This window comes from Mytilus galloprovincialis, chromosome 13, assembly GCF_965363235.1.
Source record: "Mytilus galloprovincialis chromosome 13, xbMytGall1.hap1.1, whole genome shotgun sequence".
In the NCBI taxonomy this organism is placed as follows: Eukaryota; Metazoa; Mollusca; class Bivalvia; order Mytilida; family Mytilidae; genus Mytilus; species Mytilus galloprovincialis.
In genome coordinates this window covers 7,775,396-7,799,462 of record NC_134850.1, presented here as the reverse complement: position 1 = coordinate 7,799,462, position 24,067 = coordinate 7,775,396, and the positions used below count along the sequence as shown (strand labels likewise).

At 32.0% G+C, this 24,067-nt stretch overlaps 1 protein-coding gene across 2 annotated transcripts; it reads left to right on the top strand.

Annotated features, from left to right (window-relative positions):
- Positions 1-1,794: 1,794 nt before the first annotated feature.
- On the top strand, positions 1,795-20,670 carry LOC143056567 (alkaline phosphatase, tissue-nonspecific isozyme-like). 2 transcript variants are annotated; one of them, XM_076229670.1, is made up of 10 exons: positions 1,795-1,936; positions 10,634-10,851; positions 11,770-11,947; positions 12,914-13,089; positions 14,266-14,367; positions 15,370-15,472; positions 16,317-16,457; positions 16,655-16,846; positions 18,406-18,531; positions 19,837-20,670. In XM_076229670.1, exons 1-10 carry the CDS (start codon positions 1,894-1,896, stop codon positions 20,118-20,120), a joined length of 1,563 nt encoding a protein of 520 aa, XP_076085785.1. In that variant the 5' UTR covers positions 1,795-1,893; the 3' UTR covers positions 20,121-20,670. The 2 variants fall into 2 exon arrangements, with proteins under 2 accessions (XP_076085785.1, XP_076085784.1); XM_076229669.1 differs by lacking the exon at positions 1,795-1,936 and adding an exon at positions 4,681-4,814.
- The last annotated feature ends 3,397 nt before the right edge of the window (positions 20,671-24,067 follow it).

Here is a 24,067-nt window from a genome sequence, read left to right as displayed (position 1 = left end):
TCTGTAACATCGAAAAACTCGGTTTTAAATCACACCATCACTCCCTATATAATGTATTTCCCTCTTTCAAAATATGTCTGATCAAACATTTACGTGCAATAAGTTCCTATTTCTGGACCATTTCTATCTGCATTAAATGTAAGCTTACCTCAAGTAGCAAAAAAAAAAGGTGAAGTTTGTATCCTTTTATTCAAATTTTGAATTCCCTTGTGGCGACATTTGTCTTACATGTGTATTTTATATGTGTCTTTTCGATAAAAAATCATTTAATTATTTTTTCTTTTATATATCTGAACACATTTCATTTTATCTTTTATCCATGAAATAAAAACCGGTCATTTTATCCTTTTTTTAATCTGTACAATTTAAACAATCAACCATAGTTTTATAAGATATGATACAACTCTTTAGGCCAAGTGACCATAAATCGGTGATGTCAAAGAGTTTGATCAAATTTCACTTTCACTGTGGTATTTTAAATTTGAATAGAAATCGAAAAAATGATGACATATTGCTGAATAAATTCTTTCAAATGGGTACATTTGTACAGAAAGCACGTAAAAGCTGTTCATGGGGTACTTAAGGTAAGGGAAAATAAGAAACAACAAATACGTTTTGAATTCAATTCATCATGAAATCAGTGTAAATTATTCTTAGAGGTAATATAAAACTACAAATCGTCAGATCGACGCAATCTATAAATTTTAAATAAATAAGTGGGTCTAACATCCCATAGTTATTGATGAAAGGGTGGAAAAAATTTCGACATATATCACAGTCTTTAACGTTTGTATATGTAATAGTAAACGGTATTGCGAGGATTCACGGAATAACATTAAACGATAGGGTGACAGTTATTATATCAAATTATATGCGATGTACATAACGACCTTTTTTTTTTCTTTTTTTTTTTTTTTTTTTTTTTTTTTTTTTTTCAAAGTATTCAAAATTTGGTTGTGTCTGTTTCCCTGTAAACACATTTTTTGAGATTATACAGAGTAACATTTACTGAAGGAGACGAATTCAATCGGTAAAATCTTGGTAGTCGCCCTCAGGTGAAGTTACAGCTTTAGACTGAAAAGAAAATGGTTCGAAAGCAGTATTGCTGTAATAATATGATAAGTCAATTTTTCAGCTTTTCTCATACAAATAAATGTTTAAATTTAACGCTTCTGAAGCGGTTTTCCAGATTTGCATCAATTTAGGCCTATCAATACTACAATAATTTGTTCAAAGCCAAAACCATCTGAGGCTTTAATTGCCTTAGGAGTTGGAACCTTAGTGTGTTAGCAGACTACCAGAACGCATAATTTCAGGAAATTTACGATACTACACAAACAAAAATGTGGAATTCGTAAACGCTTTTTTGAAATTCTTACTTCTTAGAAATTAAATGTGTCTTACCAATTGTTACAATTTCTACGCGTATTATTCAATTGAAATATGTGAATATATGACTATTTAATTGAATGTTAATCTCCATCGTCGCCCATGACACTGGTTAATTCACTTTCATGACCTTGAAACTTACTTAAACAGATACCACCAAATTTGATAGCAATATCATATCATTGTAACATATACACCTTTAGAAGCAGGAGCTACCATATTGAATTTTTAAACATCTTATAATAGATAAGATATGATCATTACATGTACGATGATAAAAACCATCTTAAAACGTAAATTTTGTTATTTCTCTATATACATGAATAGGTGCACTTTATTATCATTCAAATAAGATCCTGTTATATTGAATTTTGTGAACTGTGACGAGGTCCAGTCAATGATAAACTAACCAATCACTCGGGAATTATGAATGTGATGCAAACATTGACATTGTACATACGTTTACAGTAACATCCGTTTAACTGGGACGTTAAGACATATGTCATGTTCTTATTAATGTTCATTTCACTTTTGTTGTCATGTTCAGGTCAGTAATATAATTCTATTTAACAAATGAATTAACATGATGAGAAAATATATATGTATATGTATATGTGTGCCTTTTAGTCAGCTTGAAACGTCTCACTTGTTTAAAAGTATGTTTTTGTAGACGAAACGCGCGTCTGGCGTAAATACAAAATTTAATCCTGGCTTCTATGATGAGTTTTGTTTACAACCAATCAATGCCACTGCTGGTGGAGTTTTAATTTCCCGATATATCACCAGCCCAGTAGTCAGCACAGAAGTGATGACATGAATTATTATTTATATGGTCATATTTATAAATTCACTGTTTACAAAACTTTTGAATTTTTGAAATACTAATGCTTTTCTACATTAAGAATAAATTACCGTAGCTGCATTTGGCAAAACATTTAGGAATTTGATTTCTCAATGCTCTTCAACTTCGTAATTTGTTTGCCATTTTCAACTTTTTGGATTTGAGCGTCACTGATAAGTCTTTTGTAGACGAAACGCGCGTCTGGCGTAAATACAAAAGTCTATCTAGGTGTCTATAATGAGATTATTTAGGTTCCCAAAATCAACATACAAATGCAATTTGTATATTATAATTTAAACTTTCTTTATTTTAAACAAGCATTTTTTCAGACTAATATGAAAAGGATACCATAATTATCAATACCTGACTTATAGTTATTTTCTGTGTCATTTTGGTCATAGTTAGAAAGACAAACAAGTACAGATTTGAACAGCACTGGGGACTCAAAATTCCCTAAAGGTGATCTACGTCTGGGATAAGAAAATCCTTAGTAATTCGAATAATTCCAGCTTTGTCAAACAGTAAATTTATAAAAATTACCATATAATTGATATGCTTGTCAACACCGAAGGGTGGACTGTTGGTGATAACTTCGGGAACGAAACATGAACCAGCAGAGGCATCGACCCACTGGTGTAAGTATTTAAAAAAGGTACCAAGCTTATTATTTGATACGCCAGACGCGGGTTTTGTCTACATAAGACTCAGCAGTGAGGGTCATATTAAAATAATAAGTACAATGTTGAAGAGCATTGAGGTCCCAAAATTCCAAAACGTCGTGCCAAATACGGCTAAGGTAATCATTGCCTGGGATAAGAAAATTCTCAATGTTTCGAATAATTCTCACTTTTGCAAATAGTAAATTTATAAAAACGACAATATAATTGATATTTATGTCAACACTGAAGTGTCACAAAAACGGGCTTTCTTTCTTTTTTATCATGCTTATTATTGGGTTGATAAACAGTAGATGTTATATCGGTTTTGAGGTGATTTTCATTGTTTCCTGTTTTTAACTCTTATGTTCATGTTACTCACCAGTAAGGTTAAAATTGGTTCTTCTATCATAATGCAATGCTTTTTTAACTGATAGTAATAGCAAAAGTGTAAAATTAATCATGACATAACTTGAGTAACTTAAGTATACATTGCATACAAAGAAATTAACAGTATGGCCATTGTCAATATTAATTAAACCTGTGATTCTGCTACCCTATGAATAAACTATTTTAGCCGTAATTGACAAAAGACTATCGGGATATTTGAAATGTTTAAGTTATATTATATCCGAGCGTCACTGGTGAGTCTTGATAGTACTTATTTGTTTAGTATTTTAAGATGATTACTTAATAAACAATGATATTACAAAGCGATGTGAACTTACAATTGAAAGATGTCTTTATTCCTTTATTTTATATACACTGTCGGTATAAAAGGACATGTTGTTATAAGCTTTAATCGGCCTAATTCTTCATTGAATTATTTTATTACATGTATGTCCATTATGATGTTTTTAAGTTTTGTTAGTATATACAAAATTGATAATCAACAAAATGCCAATTATATTTAGTGTTCTAAAAAAGGCAGATAATCAATTTTTAGATCCCCGAAAGCCAATGTACCGAAATGTCATTTTCTTAACACTTCTTTAAAAAAAATCCAAAGAAAGTCTGCATAATGCAATCCAGATCATGTTACGCATGTCTTAATATCTCTTAGCGCAAAGCGGTATGGCCCGATTTCTACAAGTAGACAAAACAATTATTTCAACTAGATTTAATTTGTATCAAGACCTTGATAGGACCATTCCCATTAAACAATTTTCAAATAAAAAAAGGATCCTGTTTTTGTGGTTACAATCACGCTTACAATCAGATTTTATTCAGATAACGACCGGATTATTCCATGCTCATGCTGTTTCTGATTCGATTTGTATCTTTCGAAGGCTCTCTATTCCTCTGCATACGACCCAACAATGAACCGCCACAAGAAATTACAACGATTTATCTGCTTCAATATAATCTGTTATAAGATAGTTGCGTTTGTAATCCAACAGACAAAACAACTCGCTGAATTTTCAGAATACCACAGAACGAAGTGCTTTACCGAACAGGTAATTCCTGATGCAGAGGACATTTAAAAAAAACCAACCGTTTAGACGCTAACAGAACATTAGAGATTTTGTATTGAGGACATTAGTCCTGCTTTTACACTTTTCCCTCTTCGTGATGTAGCACAGTTTGATTTCATATGATATTCAAAATCCGGAGATATGTGTGAATTTCTATTTCTATCAGAAGATATTTGAATTCCTTTAGTAATCGCAATATACTGAACGTAATACAATATTCTAATTTGTTTTGTAATTGTTAGAGTCAACATTATTTTGAGATCAACCTTATAATTTACCTGTAAGATAGGTAGTCTTTATTCGTATTCTGATTTAGAGTCCGGCGGTTATAGAAAATCTTTTGTTAATATCTTTTGAGGATGAAAATCTGTTCACATGGATTTGGTATTAAGCTTCATAGTCTATCGATGATGTTATTAACGTGTATGTTATTTCTACTGTCTTTATCGTCAGGTCAGTAACACATTTTACAAATGATTTATGTTGAACATGCTTGTAAATGTACATTGCTTTCCTTTTTCATATGCATGTTTCCGGTCAAACAATATCTGATTAAAATAGACATCTTTTTACTTCTCAGGCTTCATTTTGTATATTGTGTTATTGAGTACTGTTTTGTTTGTCCTTCGGTAATTGATTTTATGCAATTGTCAGACTAATGAGATTGAATATCCCTTTCGTATCTTTTGCCTTACTTTGATGAAAAACGTCTTTTTATTTCCATATAGATGTTAGAAGGACATTCACAAGTCGAAAAAAAAACTGACAACGCCATTTCTAAAAAAAGAAAAAAAACAACAACAGGCAAACTATAGGAAACAAAACATAACATGGAAAACTAAAGTCTGAGCAACACGAAGCCCCCCAAAAAAAAACTGAGCGGGGGGAGTTGGGGGGTTGGGGGGATGTGATCCGGAAGAGTAAACAGATCTTTTTCTGCATTTGGCACCCGTTGTTTTGCCTCATGTTAGTATTCTGTGTGTCATATTCGAGAAAACGGGATGGAATAGTAGTAAAGAACTATTCGTTATCTTCTGTAAAATGGATATTCCATAACTGCCAACCAACTCATGATGGCGTCCGTAAAACTAAAAAAAGGGATGTCCACAAGAACTTCTGGGTTAACCATATAGAGAAAATGTTAAGACGCACAAATTGTACAAAGTATGATTGTAATTTTTTAAGTATCCAACAAAACACATATACAAATTTTTACATATAAGACAAATCTTGATAATAATAATCTGTCTGTGAGGTCCTTAAACTTAAGGAAAATTTTAAGAATACTTTCGCAAATTACTAGAATTTAAAATGAGTTGGTTGATGGAATTAAACAGCACAAAGTATTGTTTTCCAGAGAAGAAATCAACATAATAATGATTCAAACTGGATTTAAATTTGTATCAAATCTCAAATACACATACAGATTTTTTCCGCGAAGTATAATCGCCTCAACACTCCGCAGAAATCAGAATTTTACCAAAACACATTGAAGTTTAAGTAAGAGTCAGGAGAATTTTGAACCTTACCGAATTCTAATATATACTGTTACAGTTAAATTAATTAGTGTAAACATTATTTTGAAATCCCCCTTATAGTTTATTTGTATGATTGTAGTAGCTAGTTTTGTATTAAAGTCCGGTGGTAATAGTAAATAATTCTTATATGATTTGTATATTAGGGAATACTTTGATATGATTGGTCGAGAGGACTTCCGGTTGTTGATCTTGACGTTGTTTATTTTTCGATAGACGATGTTGACCGAACTTCTTTTCGTAACCAATGAAATCAGGTGGCGGCGATAATAACACCTACGTTAACCGTTCAATGAAATAATAAACATAAAAAAATTGTTTGAATGATAATAAGAGTTTTTGTAGGTTTTTTTCACATAGCATATTTCATTGAGTACATATGTTTGTGTTAACTAACAAATATATTCCTGGCCAGGCCTATTCAATGACATAAATATATAATTTACGTGTGATAGAGGTTACGGGTGTTGAAAAATATATTTCATAGATCTAATTTTAAAGAATTATAAGGATTAAACGCCTATTTAACGGAATTTCTTGGTGTATAAGCTGTACCAAGTCACTCACACACATATCATAAGAGTCCTGTGCATTTTTTTTTGTGTGAATGAATTTGTATACTTTATACATCAATAAATTCTTTTAAACAGGCGTTTAATCCTATAATATCTACTTGAACGTTTCGAATATATTAACATCCTTTAGTAACCTTGAAGGCTTAAAATCAGTTCAAATACATATGGTTATACGCTCCATTGTCTAACGATGTTGTTATTAATGTGCATATCAATTCTTATGTCTTTTTCGTCAGGTCAGTAACACATTTGACGAATGATTTATGTTGAACATGCTTGTAAATATACATTTGTTTCCATTTCACGTGCATGTTTCCGGTAAAAAATTATTTAATTTGAATATGAGTCTTATTTTATTAATATCAGTCGGTATTTTCAATGTTGAAATTTTTTTAGTGGTTTTTTTTGTCGACTGTTGTTGCATTACCTTTGTTTTTGACATGTAAGCGAAATAAAGGCAACAGTAGTATACCGCTGTTCGAAATTCATTAATCGATTGAGAAAAAAAATCCGTGTTACAAACTAAAACTGAGGGGAACGCATCAAATATAAGAGAACTATGACACAACAGAAACACAACATTAAAATGTAAAACCCACATAAACGAACTAATATAACTATGGCCATTTTCCTGACTTGGTACAGGACATTTCAAGAAAAAAAAGGTGGGTTGAACCTGGTTTTGTGGCAGGCCAAACCTCCCGCTTTAATGGCAAGGTTACATATAATATTAAAATGACAACATTACATGACAGGACATTTCAAATAAATGGAAGAAAATATAGTACAGAGAAACACACGAATAATAGCTAACAAAAGGTACCAGGTTTAAAATTTCATACGCCAGACGCGCGTTTCGTCCACCCAAGACTTACCAGTGACACTAAATTCATTACAAAAGAAAATCGACATGGAATAACGTTATTATTATTATCTTTTAGCAGGGGGAAAAGACGGCAGATAAAACATGTTTTATATTCTCAAATTGTCTTTTTTAAAGTTTTTCACCTTTGCTCTAATTACAATACAATTTAAAATTTACCTGAAGGTTAGAAGTCGAAATTCATAAACATAAACGCTAAAGACTTTACTTTAAGCAAAAAATTATGCCCTAGGAAAAACGTTACATAAAATTTTATCAAAGACATTTATAATTTATTTATTTTAAATAAAGATCACTTGAATTAAGCATTAACATTAGGAACTTCAACTTATAAATAAAGGCAACAGTAGTATACCGCTGTTCAAAACTCATAAATCCATGGACAAAATCGGGGTAACAAACTAAAACCGAGGGAAACGCATTAAATATAAGAGGAGAACAACGACATAACACCGAAACGTAACACACACAGAAACGGACCAAGCATCAGACAAAACACCACGAGAATAACAAATATAACATGAAAACCAAATACATGAATTTGGGATAGACAAGTACCGTGCCACGTCTTATCTCAATTTCTCAAAAATAAGAGAAAACACAAACGACTCAACGTTAAAATGCAACACACACAGAAACGAACAATAATATAACAATGGCCATCTTCCTGACTTGGTACAGTACACTTTTAAAGGGGAATAAAAGTGGTGGGTTGAACCTGGTTTTGTGGCAAGCCAAACCTCGCACTTTAATGGCAAAGTTAAATATAACATTGAAATGACAACATAATATTACAGGACTACAATACAAATTAATAGAACATATTAGACAAAGAAAAACATGATTAATAGATAACAAAAAGCATCAGGTTTAAAATTCAATACGCCAAAAACGCGCCTTGTCCACACAAGACTTACAAGTGACGCCCAGATATAAAAGATCGAAAGTGAAAAAAGTACAAAGTTGTACAACACTGAAGATCAAAAGTTGAAAAGGTTTCGCCAAATACGGCATTGTTTTAATGCCCGGGATAAGAACATTCTTATTATATAGAACAATTCATGCTATTACAAACAGTAAATTTTATCAAATGAATATGAAAGAGATATACATAAAGAAACTGAAGTATTTACTAATTACAGAAAACTAAACCCGAATACATAACGCCCAGATATAAAAGATCGAAAGTGAAAAAGGTACAAAGTTGTACAGCACTGAAGATAAAAAGTTGAAAAGGTTTTGCCAAATACGGCATTGTTTTTATGCCCGGGATAAGAACATCCTTATTATATAGAACAATTCATGCTATTGCAAACAGTAAATTTTAACAAATGAATATGAAAGAGATATACATAATGAAACTGAAGTATTAACTAATTACAGAAAACTAAACCCGAATACATAATGCTATTAAAGTTTAACACAGAATAGACACACCCGAATCAGTCCAGGCGTCAACGTAATTAAAAAAATGTGACGTCACATACGATGGCGAAAAGGCACAAACGTTATGCCACATTTGAATTTATGAAATTTAGAAACAGCATGACGTCACATATGAAAAACTATCAAAGTGAGATAGAATTAGGATTGATTTAAGATTATATTAGAACTAAATACTGATAATTCATTTAAACAAAATGCATATTGCAATACTTATTAATAACAATTAACAATAAACCATTCGTTCTTTATGTCAATGTGTGTAGTGATGTAATAGATTTTAACAAACGTAATCAATTGCATCACTGGTAATTTATGAAGTCAGGGATTTTCCTTACCAAAAACTTTTACTAAATTCTTTACTAGATACAAACATTTGATGAGTAAATTTGAGTGTACCAAGAAAACTGATTAAAAGCAGTATTTTACCATTCTAACTTTTACGGTAACATTGTAATAAAACCGCGGGAATTACTATGTGATCCGTGCAAAGTCATCAAGCCATTAAACAAACTTATTATAAAAAAGAAGATGTGGTATGCTTGCCAATGAGACCACTCTCAACAAGAGACAAAATGACACAGACCTTATTAGCAACTATAGGTCACCGTAAGTCCTCCAGCACTGACCAAAGCCAATACTGCATTGTCTTAAACAACTTAAAACCTAACTAAATTTGGATTCTTTTCGAATGATATTTTGAGATGTATCAATATACATCCACTTTTAATTACTCTATAGAATTTGCTTTATCTATGTATACCATTATACATGTATATAGAACTTGACAAGATAAAACTCTACTTACGCCAAGTAATTTATTATTTAAAACAAAGATAAATTGTTACGCCAGAAGCGCGTTTCGTCTACATATGACTCTTCAGTGACGCTCGAATAAGACAATTTGATTGTATTGAAATAAAAGACAGAACTGTTTTACATAAAAGAGTAGGGTTTAAAATAAAGCCTAGTAAAAAGGTAAATCTAATTCAGAAAAAAAGGATACTTATTTTATGGGATACTTTATTTCGCGTTAAACACTTTCTATTCCTTTTCGTGGCGATTTAACATAACAATTTTCAAAATCGCTGGAATTGGTTAAATAATGAATGATCTCAGTTTTACATGTTCGCTTTATTTTTCTACTCGGGAAAATAGATCGCTCGCGAAAATAAGTGGGTTTACAGTTATTCAAATGATCGACATATTAACCCGGATTTTATTTCAATTTCCGGGCTCTGTAGACAACAGTTCCGTAAAACAATGATGTGTTATCCCGTCTTAAGAAAGTTTTCTACTGGTAGATCCAAACTTCCACATAAGTTTTCCCTACATGGAAGATTTAGGTTAAGTAAGTCATTTGTGATAACGAAATCTCTAACTTTATAATTAATCAGGAATACATATATATTACGTTCATTGAAAATAAAAGTACAGACACTGTCATAGCAAAAGGTTTGGGATATATAAACATGACAAAACTTTGTTTTTAAACGTAACGCTAACGATCAAAATGGTCATAAATATGGATAAGATAATAGTTCTAGTACAGCACTCATTTTAAAAGACTAAAATATGGATATTAAATAAGTAAATGTGTTTTTTTTTTATTTCCCGAAAAGCTTGTGATAATGAATCAGTGATGCAAATATTGTATATATTTTTTCTCGATATCTGAATTTGACATGTTTGGAATTGAACAAGAAATTTGAAATGAAGACAGCTATATACAATTCCTGTGTAGTGAGAGAAAACATATACGCCAAGGCAAATGCAATGACATTTGATAAACATTATTTTATTGAAGTACACAAACAATTTTTTTTCTCAATGTAGCCACAGACTGGAACAAGATTGCAAAAGACAGCCTCAAATCAGCAATAAAACGTGATATCAACACCAATGTTGCCAAAAATATCATCCTGTTTATCGGAGATGGTATGGGTATGTCTACCATAACTGCATCTAGAATATACAAAGGCCAAAAACAAGGACGTCCTGGGGAAGAAACCGTTCTAAAATTTGAAGAATTTCCACATGTTGCGTTGTCTAAGGTAAAAACTAAATTATGAAATATACTATAAAAGGATTTTAGGTAAAATATCAAAATAATTGCAATTAATTCTAACACTATTCGACAAAACAATGAAGTTGACATGAACACAATGTATTAGGTTGATGTTTAATAAAATGAGACTCACAAATAGCTATGATCGTCTTTGACAATATTAATACCAATATCAGATACTACATGTATGTAAATATGGCAAGTTTTGAAAGCAGATATTTGAACATGGGTTAAAATTTACCTAAATAAAGGCGTTTTCGTTTCCTAATGAATACTCAAGTTCAATATTTAGGTACTGATATATTGCTTTATCTTGATCTCAGAGCAAACCACATGTTAAACAAAATCAAACCTGGCGTGATTAATTCAACTATCGAGCTGAAAAACTATATTAAAACGATGAGGTGATGAATGATAATTACATTAATATCTGTATATTTCTAAATTTTTCTATTTGAAAATTAAAATTGAACAAACTTATAGCTCCTGTTGCCCGTCTGTATTTGTCATTCGATGTTCCCGTTCTTCGTTGTTTATAATCTTTTACATATTATTGATAGGTTTTTGATATTGATCGACAAGTGTGTATATGTCATTTCATGTTAACGTTTTTAATTGTTCTTAATCTTTTACATGTTGTTCTTAGGTTTGTGGTGTTGATCGACAAGTCTGTATATGTCATTTTATGTTCACGTTGTTCGTTGTTGCTCATCTTTTACATATTGTTCGTAGGTTAATGGAATTGATCGACAAGTCTGTATATGTCATTTTATGTTCACGTTTTTCGTTGTTGCTAATCTTTTACATATTGTTCTTAGGTTTATGGAGTTGATCGACAAGTCTGTGTATGTCATTTTAGGTTCACGTTTTTCGTTGTTACTAATCTTTTACATATTGTTCTTAGGTTTATGGTGTTGATCGACAAGTTCCAGATTCTGCACAGACAGCTACAGCGTTGATGGGCGGGGTGAAGACAAACGTTAAAGTGCTTGGATATACTGAAGATGTGAAAACTGACAACTGTTCCACGGAATCGATATCTAAAAGGGTGTATACTATTTTAGATCACTTCCAAAATGCAGGTATACATATATACCAATTGTAAATGAGTTTGAACGTGTTTGGTTTTTTTCTTCAAATAATACTGTAATTTGTATTGACTAATAATCGATAGTTTCTAACACTCAACATATACTAGTATACAATATTAGGTCAATGTCAGAAAAATATAAACTTTTTTGTATGAGGCTGGGAAACTTGGGAAGGGCGAGGTTCTACCGAGCCCTTCACAGTTTTGTGCCGAGTGCAAACAAGTCAGTCATATTTTTATGACATTGACCTAATATTGTTTTTTATACTGCAACTTAAATCAATACATTGATAGCTATTTAAATTGAAACACAAATTTCAAACTTAAATTCATCCCTTAATGAACCCCTGGCTGTGGAAAAAGTGTTCCATGATGAAATTGACATTGCACAAAATATAGCTGTGTTACAATGTTTAGGAACTATTTGCAGTATAAATATAATTTACTTTGTTATCTTAATATTGTACGTTTTCTCAAGATCTAAATTTAGTTTTTAAAGTATTAACTTTAACTTTTCATTATATACCAGTGTACGTTCTTGGGTTCACGTTCAACTCCACATCACGTACTTGAACGTAATGATACTGTTATGATGTATGTAAATTTTGTAAATGTAAGAATGACTATATCTTTACAGAATTTTAATAAGTGGTTTTAAGTTAGTAGGATATTGTAAATGTTTGAAAAATAATGAAAAGAAAAGGTAGTTTCCCCAAAAATTTAGAAGGGAAACATGTATTAACAGTTGTTGTTATAACATAAACTCATCATAGATATCAGGATTAAATCTCGCTAGATGTGCGTTTCGTCTACAAAAAACTCATCAGAGACGCTCGAATCCACAAAAGTTAAAAATGCCAAATAAAGTACGAGGTTAAAGAGTATTGAGGACAAATATTCCTAAATGTTTTGCCAAATACAGCTAAGGTAATCTATTCACCTGTATAAACTTTTAAAGGAAGAGGAACGGGGATAGTGACAACAGCTAGACTGACTCATGCTACACCTGCTGCAGCATATGCCCACACCTCACAGAGAAACTGGGAGAATGATAACGACATGATTAAGGCAGGAGTGATAGGGGATTGTACCGACATTGCTTATCAACTTGTCAATGATAATTATGATATACAGGTGAGATTAAGGCGGGAGTGACAGGGGATTGTACCGACATTGCTTATCAACTTGTCAACGACAAATACAATATACAGGTGAGATTAAGGCGGGAGTAATAGGGGATTGTACCGACATTGCTTTTCAACTTGTCAACGGTATTTATGATATACAGGTGAGATTAAGGCGGGAGTAATAGGGGATTGTACCGACATTGCTTATCAACTTGTCAACAATAATAATGATATACAGGTGAGATTAAGGCGGGAGTAACAGGGGATTGTACCGACATTGCTTATCAACTTTTCAACGATAGTTACAATATACAGTATCTTTCGTCCCTCTTTTATTGAAGTCGTTGTTCCTCATTACCCTATTTGAGTAGTTTTTGCGTTATTAACTCACAACACCCTATTACTAATCAGTGATCTGATCAAGACATCAATTTGTCACTTTGAACAAACTTTTTTAAACCCCTCAGTGAATGTTACATGTAATTTGTAACAAAAATAGGTAATGAAAACATGTAAAACAAATACATATCGTTATGACATCGTTCAGCAAATACGTCATCAAATGTATGTTGTGTTGTTTAAAGATGTGGCGAGGATTGAGTCATACAGTTGAAGAGGGAAAACCGCATTAAAAAACAAGCATCTTAAATCTGTATTTTTTATTCATAGTTTTTTTTAAATTGAACATTTCAAATTGAATTGTGTTATCAATTTAAATTATGTATATAAAAAAAAAGTTGATTGTTGGAATCAGCTCGACCACGCAATTAAGAACTGCTACTATTTGATATATACTGAAAGGTAAGGAAGAACGTATTATACATTTTGTATCAAGAAATTGTCCTAAAGAAAACTTAAATAAATCATGTAAATAGAGAAAATGCTAAAAGATATTGTATTTAAACATTGTGATCTATAACTAGATATATCTTACTAGTGTGGTCTATAACTTGATATATTTTAATATTGTGGTCTATAACTTGATATATTTTAATATTGTGGTCTATAACTTGATATATTTTAATGTTGTGGTCTATAACTTGATATACTTTTATATTGTGGTATTTAACTTAATGTATTTTTAAATTGTGGTCTATAACTTGATATATTTTGATATTGTGGTCTATAACCTGATATATTTTAATGTTGTGGTCTATAACTTCTTCAATTTGATTTCTATCAGGTAGCAATGGGAGGTGGAAGACGAAACTTTCTACCGAACACAACATTCGACCCGGAGTATGATAGACTGGGTACACGACAGGACGGGATTGACCTTATTGAGGTATGGTCCTTTTATTTTGATAATTATATATTTTTTTCTCTATTCTATTTTCAATTGACCCATATTTATTCTTTGGAGGTTTTATAACAATCCATCATATTTAGAAAAAAGCAGTTAGGAATTAAAAGAGGGACGAAAGATACCAAAGGGACAGTCAAACTCATAAATCTAAAACAAACTGACAACGCCATGGCTAAAAATGAAAAAGACAAACAGAAAAACAATAGTACACACGACACAACATAGAAAACTAAAGAATAAACAACACGAACCCCACCAAAAACTAGGGGTGATCTCAGGTGCTCCGGAAGGGTAAGCAGATCCTGCTCCACATGTGGCACCCGTTAACTTAATTAAGTAACACCAATCAAAACAGTACTACAATACATTAGTCTTCATATCAATTATATTTTCACACGAAAAATTATTATACTTGTCATGACCTCAGACTATAATTGTTGTATTAGTAGTAGTATTAGTAGTAGTAGCAGTATTAGTATTATTAGTCTGAAAATTGTTTGATAGACAGAATATTACTTTTATAGTTACATGTTTAGTTTTTCAGGTTGTTTCAGTTCAAAGTAACCATTGCAGTCAAAAATATATTTACTAGTTTATAGATATTTATACATGTATTCATCTATTTATCCATTTTTAAATATTGTCGACTTTATTTTCGATTTATAGATCTAATTTTCCTTGTACGCTTATCTATAATTTTAAAGAAATAATATATGACTAAATATAGTTCCAATTTGTAATCAGATGTCTTGCCTAGGAATATAACACCAATCCTGCACTTTTTTTTTATCATTTGCTCGGGGGGAACCGTTAAGGTAAGTATCGATATTGTAATGAGAAAGTGCTCTAATCATTCTGATCTTTTATGTCTTATGCTCTCGAAAATATGTCAAGCACCGCTCATGATTGAGGGTAGTCCAGACACAAGTACTGTTGAACATACTGAAATGAAATTGTTTTTTTTTATGACTATTATTAAAGAGATGGAAAGAAATGCAATCGGCAAGAAATCGAAGTCACCGATACGTGTGGAACAATCAACAATTTGATAGCATAAACCCAAAGACTACTGATTATGTACTAGGTATGTATGAAAACTGAAAATATATCGATACATTTTTATCATGAGTGTGTAACACGTTGGTGGTATTAGAATTTTGTACTGTATTCTAACATGGACAGGTTAATGTTTATGTTTTTTTTTTTTTTTTTTTATTATATTTTCTTTCGGTGGAGTTTAGGGGTGATAGGGGATGGAGGGTGGACGTTCATAAAGACAATCGTCAAAGTCAAAAGTTGGCATCATTAAAATTTCAAATGAAAAAAAGAAACTCAAAATACTATATGCGAAATAATCACAGTCCTATAAAATGTAGACAACGATGGTATACATGTAATTGGTTTATATTGTAACTAGTCATCATTGATGAATAGCACAACAATGTTCATGAGTACCAGACAACCAAAAGGGATAGAGCCAGTGTCAAAAACAAGTGAAATCCATACTGTTATATATAGTTTGCTCGCTGATTAGTTTCAAGATAAGGAGAATATTGTTGTTTGCATTAATCTCATTCAACGAGAATCGGCTGAGACCTTTAATTCCCGACAAAAGAGAATACTTAAACTTTGCCAATTGCGATTTTCCATTTAATTAATTTCTAATAAGATCCATTCGCATATATCTTTTCTTTATTGAATCAATAAATATAATCGGTGAACGCATATTTCCAATCAAGCAAACCTTTGTTCTACTGCATTATTTATTTGAACTTACGGAATACCATTACGCATTCTCTTTCAGGATACCATTCATGGGAACGTCTTATTTTATGAATTCCTTATGTTTTTGTTTTATTGTGGTATGTCATACACCTTTTTGTATAAATTTAAGATTTCTGAAGGATTATATTTTAATACTTTCATAGGTTTGTTTGAAAATTCACACATGCAGTATGAGGTAGATCGTAATAGAAGTTTAAATGGGGAACCAAGTATATCTGAAATGACAGGAAAGGCTATAAATATACTAAAGAGAAACACGAATGGATTCTTCTTAATGGTTGAGGGTAAGTTAAAATAATACATTATATTTTAAAAAAAAATTGAAAATATTATCACAATCGGTTAAATGATTGAACGTTTCAAAGTTGATATCAAGAAAATGCCTGGTTTTGAAATAGTAATCCGACTTTAAAATAAGTTTATTGAACAATGAAATAACAGTTGTCCATTAATATTGTAAATCAAAACTTTTTTTGTTCAGGTGGTCGAATTGATCACGCACATCATGACACAAAAGGAGCTCTAGCACTAGAGGAAACCTTAGCTTTTGAGGAGGCAATATCAACAGCTTTAGAAATGACTGACAAGAGAGAGACGTTAATCATTGTAACAGCTGACCATTCACACGTCTTCACGATTGGTGGATACAATAACAGAGGCAATGATATTCTAGGTATGATATTATAGAATTATTGACCGTTGATTACTCACATGTGTTCACGATTGGTGGATACACTAACAGAGGTAATGATATCCTAGGTATGATATTATAGAATTATTGACTGTTGATTACTCACATGTGTTCACGATTGGTGGATACACTAACAGAGGTAATGATATCCTAGGTATGATATTATAGAATTATTGACTGTTGATTACTCACATGTGTTCACGATTGGTGTTTCACCAACGGAGGCAATGATATTCTAGGTATGATATTATAGAATTATTGACTGTTGATTACTCACATGTGTTCACGATTGGTGGATACACCAACGGAGGCAATGATGTTCTAGGTATGATATTATAGAATTATTTATTGTTGATTACTCACATGTGTTCACGATTGGCGGATACACCAACAGAGGCAATGATATTCTAGGTATGATATTATAGAATTATAATTGACCGTTGATTACTCACATGTGCTCACGATTGGTGGATACACCAACAGAGGCATTGATATTCTAGGTATGATATTATAGAATTATTGACCGTTGATTACTCACATGTGTTCACGATTGGTGGATACACCAACAGAGGCATTGATATTCTAGGTACGATATTATACAATTATTGGCCGTTGATGAGGTTGAATAATAAATGTATCAACTGATGTCAAGTCAATAATTGTTTTATTATATGGCTTCAGGACCAATACCAAATTTTCTTACATTTCTTGAAATAGTTGAACACCTTGCTTTTATACTTAATACGCCATTTGCATCTGTAGTTTGATATAGCTATGATGGATTTTATGGACCAGATATATTTGAAGTCTATTACACCAAATTAGAATCGTGGATTCAATTGTTACCAAATATCTTGATAAATATAGTAAAGCTAAACGACATGTCAGGCGCCACATGTGGAGCAGCATATCCTTACCCTTCCGTAGCATATAAGATTACCCTGGACTATGGTTGGTGTTGATCAGTCTCTTGTTTTCTATGTTGTGTTTTTCTATACTCTTGTGTTTAAAACAGAAGATGTGGTATGATTGCCAATGAGACAACTGTGTCTGTTTCTCCTTTTTCTTTTCCCCATGGTGTGTATAGTTTGTCTTTGATTTGTGATTTGAATGTCCCTTCTGCGTCTCATATAAAACAGGATAATAATTATATTTCTTGTGATCTTATAGAGCCAATTATTTAAAGTTGTATGTAAAATTGAGAAAGGAAATGGGGAATGTGTCAAAACGACAACAACCCGACCATAGAGCAGACAACAGCCGAAGACGACCAATGGGTCTTCAATGTAGCGAGAATTCCCGCACCCGTAGGTGTCCTTCAGCTGGCCCCTAAAAATATGTATACTAGTACAGTGATAATGGACGTCATACTAAACTCCGAATTATACACAAGAAACTAAATATAAAAATTATACAAGACTAACAAAGGTCCTGACTTGGGACAGGCGCAAAATTGCGGCGGGGTTAAACATGTTTATGAGATCTCAACCCTTACATTTTAAAACAAATCTACACTTTATATTTAACATTCTTTTCTTTAGGACTAGTGGACCCATTTGATGCCGAGCCTACTCTGGACGGAATGCCATATACGACTTTATCATACGGTAATGGTCCAGGAACTAATTTTACAGCAGGCCGACAAAATCTAAGTGATATCGATACAAGTAAGTTCGAAACTATTGTTCTTATATAACATCTATTTTTTTTTATTCAAATAGCCAAAGCAATATTTAGAATAACTTGCATAATATGACGCCAAGCTCTATATTGCGACGAGCTTAAACTAAAAATGAAATGAATAGAGTTCGTAGAATTGATGATATATCACTACCAACACCAGGAAAAGTTTTGCAACAACCAATTGTCAATTTAATATACACACCCGCGTGCTTATCCTGAGTCCTCGAGGTTGTCTGATGGTATTTAAATGGGTTTTTTTTTTGTTAAAAAAAATATATGATGGCTTAACTTTGATTCATTGTGTCTGTTTTATTCATTTTTAACATTTTAGACTATTGACTTTTAATGGCTGATTGTATTGTACAGACACCTGTATATCTCTAGATGTTTCTGGTGATATGTGATCGCCTTTGATTCATGCTAGAACATTTAGATTGTATATGACACTCATGCTAGTGCTCCTTAGGTCTTACCATTATCTTTTGGCTCCAAAAAGGTTGGACTTTTTTTTTTATCCTGCATATGCGGTCTCATATTTTTTTCAACCATAGAAATTTTATTCTAGAAGCTTTTTATCAACAGAACCAAAATAAAAAATATACGAAGATATGGTTTTATTGTTAATGATATCTGTTCTTCTAACTATCCACTAGAGATATGTATCTCCTCGTAAGCACTTCAGCATTGAGCAAAACAATGCCGAATAGCAAGCAATGAAAGGCAAGATCATTGATCTAGGCTTTCAAGTGTTACTGTATAACTCAAATATCTATGTTCGAAGTAGCTTAGAATATTTAAAAACGAATAAAAGAGGGGCGAAAGATACCAGAGGGACAGTCAAACTCATAGATCGAAAATAAACTGACAACGCCATGGCTAAAAAAGAAAAATAATACAACCAGATATATGATAGTACTCAAGACACAACATAGAAAACTAAAGACCAAGCAACACAGATACCATCAAAAACTGGAGGAGATCGCAGGTGCTTCGGAAGGGTAAGCAGATCCTGCTCCACATATGACACCCGTCGTGTTGCTCATGTTATGAATAAATCGCACGAAATAAAATGAGAAGATGAATAATATCAAAGAATTGTGTAAAAACATCCGTTTTTGCTCCTTTGCGATATTGTAATCCATTCTAACAGTCGGGTTACAGTTTTATATGTAATGCCAATTATCTCAAAATGATGAGAACATGAATGAAAGTATGCTGCATACATACCCTTGTCTTACAATTTCGTTCCAATAATTTTATTGGGTTTTTTTTGTTGTTTTTTTTTATAGAATCGTTTGATTACATCCAACAAAGTGCTGTGCCATTGAAATACGAAACTCACAGTGGAGAAGATGTTCCAATATTTGCTTCCGGTCCTGTTTCGTACTTAATTCATGGCGTCCAAGAACAACATTACGTGGCTCACGTTATGCAGTATGCTGCTTGCGTTGGCGATTATGCTAATGACTGTGATAGACAAATTGAAACTGTTCAAACTTGTGCCGCTTTTCATATATCTTACAAAAATAGTATTTTATTTATATCGTTTCTGATTTTTTTAGTCGTTTCGTGATTTTAATATATAGAGGCTAATAAGATCTATGAAAATCAGTGAGGTATGGATTTTCCCCGTCGAAATACAATTTCATCATTTGTGATTAACATATGCTCAAGTTGTCATTAGTTGCCATTTTTTTTTAGTATTATATTCACGTTGTTCAATATTCACTTCTATTGGTTTCAAATATTCGGCTTTGCTTCGGACGCATGAAATTAATTAAGTGTTGTTTCATTTTTGTTTTTGTATGCTTAAAAGATAAAAAAAAAAAAAACCACATTGATTTCAATAATGAATAAGTTAATCAGTTTGATAATATCAACGACTATTCAATTGACCGCATATTTATGTATTTTGGCAAACTGATATTCCAAATCGGGAAACTAATGGGTACTTATTGTCCACTGAAAGCAACCAATTATTTTCTGAAATAAATGGAAGTAGTAGAATTAACATAAATACATATAACATACAGGGAGAGAAGTTTTATTTTTTTTCAAAGATTCATAAATATCGTATTACATTGTTGTTGTTATTAAAATTGTTATTAAATTTGATGACTGTCTTTTGCTTTATGAACAAGGCAATATACTAGACCTTAACATCGTTCGCGACCGAGAGTTAAAATCATTCCTCAGTAAAGGACCTAAATATCGTCCCCCGTCAACTATTAACTGGAATGAGTGTCGTAATATCATCAACGACTCACTCCGCGCCTACTGTTTGAAATGGGTAAAACGGGAAAAAGCTGACAAAAAATCTTTGGACTCTTTTATTAATTCAGTAATGAAGATAGTTGATATTCGAATACAACATTTTAAAGAACATTTTACCCTCAACAAAAACTATAAAAACCCTATTTCGCGTATCAAAAATAAACTAACAGAACTAGCCAAGGAATTTGTTTTTGTCCCGGCTGATAAAGCTGCTAATAATATCATTATTGTTTGACGTAAATTTTATATAGAGGTTCTGCAAAAGGAAATCACGAATTCACCAACATTCCAACTGACTTCATTTTCAGAAAACGACATCTGTAACAAACATAAACTTTTAGCGACTTCTTTACAAGCAGAACCAAACACAATGAAAGTCCCAACTATGTACTGGCTTCCGAAGCTGCACAAAAAACCTTACAAATATAGATTTATTTCATCTTCCAGCCATTGTTCAACTACTAAATTGTCTGTTTTACTTACTAGTACACTTGGTACAATAAAAAACCTGATAATAAATTGTTCAAATAAGGCCTTTGAAAATAGTGGAATTAATTACTTTTGGAGTGTCAAAAACTCGTTGGAAGTACTTGATAAATTGCATGCATATATTGGTGATTTTGAATCTGTTCAAAGTTTTGATTTTTCTACCCTATATACCACTTTGCCTCATATTCTTATTAAGAAAAAATTCACATCCCTAATTAACTGGGCATTTAAAAAGTCGGAATGCGAGTACATATGTTCAAACTCTTTTAGATAATTTTAGTAGCAATAAACAAAAGAACTATGTCAATTGGACATGCTTTGATACTATTTATGCACTTGAATTTTTACTTGATAACATTTTTGTTCGCTTTGGAGATTCCGTATATCGTCAAGTTATTGGAATTCCAATGGGGACTAACTGTGCACCACTTATTGCGGACCTGTTTTTGTATTGTTATGAGTTACAATTTATGACTAAAATTAGCAAAGACCCATCAAAACAACATTTGATACACAAATTTAACAATACTTTTAGATATTTGGATGATATATTGGCTCTAAATAATGACGACTTCAGTATGTATACTAAAGAAATTTATCCTGTAGAACTTACTTTAAATAAAGCTAATGATAACAATGACCACTGCCCTTTCCTCGATCTTGATATCTATATCATAAACGGGAAGCTTAATACAAAAATTTATGATAAAAGAGATGATTTTTCATTTCCTATTGTTAATTATCCATTTTTAGATGGTGACGTTCCCTTGTCACCATCTTATGGTGTTTATATATTTCAACTTGTACGATTCGCTCGTGTATGTAACAATGTATTAGATTTTAGCGAGAGAAATTTATGTATTACTGAAAAATTATTACACCAGGGTTTTCGATATCACAAACTGGTCAAAACATTTACTAAATTTTATCACCGGTATAAGGAAATAATTCGTAAATATAACTCAACATGCAGACATCTTATACGTTCAGGTATTTCACATCCAAAATTTTATGGAAATATTCTTTATAAAGCACAAAAATGTCAGTATTCTCCTCAGAAACTAACAAAACCTTTAAATAGACTTATTAAAAGGGGATATAGTTACGATACTGTTGTCAGGTCATTAAAGATTGCATATTTTGGCTTTAACATTGATTCACTGATAGGGTCTTTGCATCGGAACTAAACACATTTACTTCTAAAAAAACAGTTGTTGACATGACACGGGTTATGTTCTTCTCATATATTTTATGATAGTATGATACTAAACCCCTAACGGGAGGGATTGTACCTGATATTCATATGATGAAGACATAATCTTTCAATCATTTTAATTGAGGTCTGGAGCTGGCATGTCAGTTAACTGCTAGTAGTCTGTTGTTATTTATGTATTATTGTCATTTTATTTATTTTCTTTTGTTACATCTTTTGACATCAGACTCGGACTTCTCTTGAACTGAATTTTAATGTGCGTATTGTTATTCTTTTACTTTTCTACATTGGCTAGAGGTATAGGGGGAGGGTTGAGATCTCATAAACATGTTTAACCCCGCCGCAATTTTGCGCCTGTCCCAAGTCAGGAGCCTCTGGCCTTTGTTAGTCTTGTATGATTTTAAATTTTAGTTTCTTGTGTATAATTCGGAGTTTAGTATGACGTCCATTATCACTGTACTATTATGCATATTTTAGGGGCCAGCTGAAGGACACCTACGGGTGCGGGAATTCTCGCTACATTGAAGACCCATTGGTTGCCTTCGGCTGTTGTTTGCTCTATGGTCGGGTGGTTGTCGCTTTGACATATTCACCATTTCCTTTCTCAATTTTAACTCTAATACAACATATATTATAGGTTCAAACCGTTGCACGTGCTTGCCACCTTAATTCCATTTGCAGCGTTATCGAAGTTGAAAGACTATCGAGAATACAATTAACATTTCTATGAGAGGGGCTTGTCGTGAAATAACATGCCAAGCAAGCCTTATTTAAAATTATTAAACGGTTGATTTTCCAGAAATATTCGGTAGAATTTAAAGTCATATGAAACCTCAAATTAAAAAAAAAATATGCACATGTTTTTTTATAACTAAATGGATAGTTTTCATAATAAAACCTATGCAAATATACTTTTTTCTGAAGAAAATTCTTTGATTTGTCCACATTTAGATAAAGTTTCCTTTTATTTTAATTAGTGCTTTTAAGCAATTCACCTACATATTTTCCGTATGCAAAGTGACCTTAGCGTGACTCGTCTCATAAAAATCCGGTGATCGCAATACGCATGGATCTCTCATTGAAATAAACTATTATCTGATTGTACATGTTGTACACGTGCTCAATATCCATGCGTCTTTGTTGATTGCTTAGTATACGGTGACAATCGGTAAACTTCGGCTTCAAAACACGACAAATAATTAGCCGCCATATTTTCACATCTTAACAGAGAGAGAGAGAAAATAACGCTTATACAATATATTTGCGTTAAAAATGACAAAATCGTGCACAGAAGACTAAGTTTATGAGGAATATATGCATTGGTTTCCGAATTGAATGAACATTATTTTTCACCAGTCACTCGTTTCATATTACTTTAATCTAGATGATGAATTCTGAATGTGCCATACTGCTTCTAACGAAAACGAAGTTTTAAATTTCCCCTTTTGAATCGAATTAAAAAAAAATGTTCGAATTTAAATTAAATATAAACTCAACAACTGGAACTAAAATCTCTAATGTTCAATGTTACAGACACTTATCTA

What these genes read in the sequence shown, in the direction of transcription:
- LOC143056567 (XM_076229669.1), top strand. Translation starts at nt 4,721, where the DNA reads ATGAAAATCTGTTCACATGGATTTGGTATTAAGCTTCATAGTCTATCG. An exon ending in ACGGGATTGACCTTATTGAG is followed by an intron (nt 14,368 to 15,369) that starts GTATGGTCCTTT and finishes CTATTATTAAAG; the next exon opens with AGATGGAAAGAAATGCAATC. An exon ending in CAGAGGCAATGATATTCTAG is followed by an intron (nt 16,847 to 18,405) that starts GTATGATATTAT and finishes TCTTTTCTTTAG; the next exon opens with GACTAGTGGACCCATTTGAT.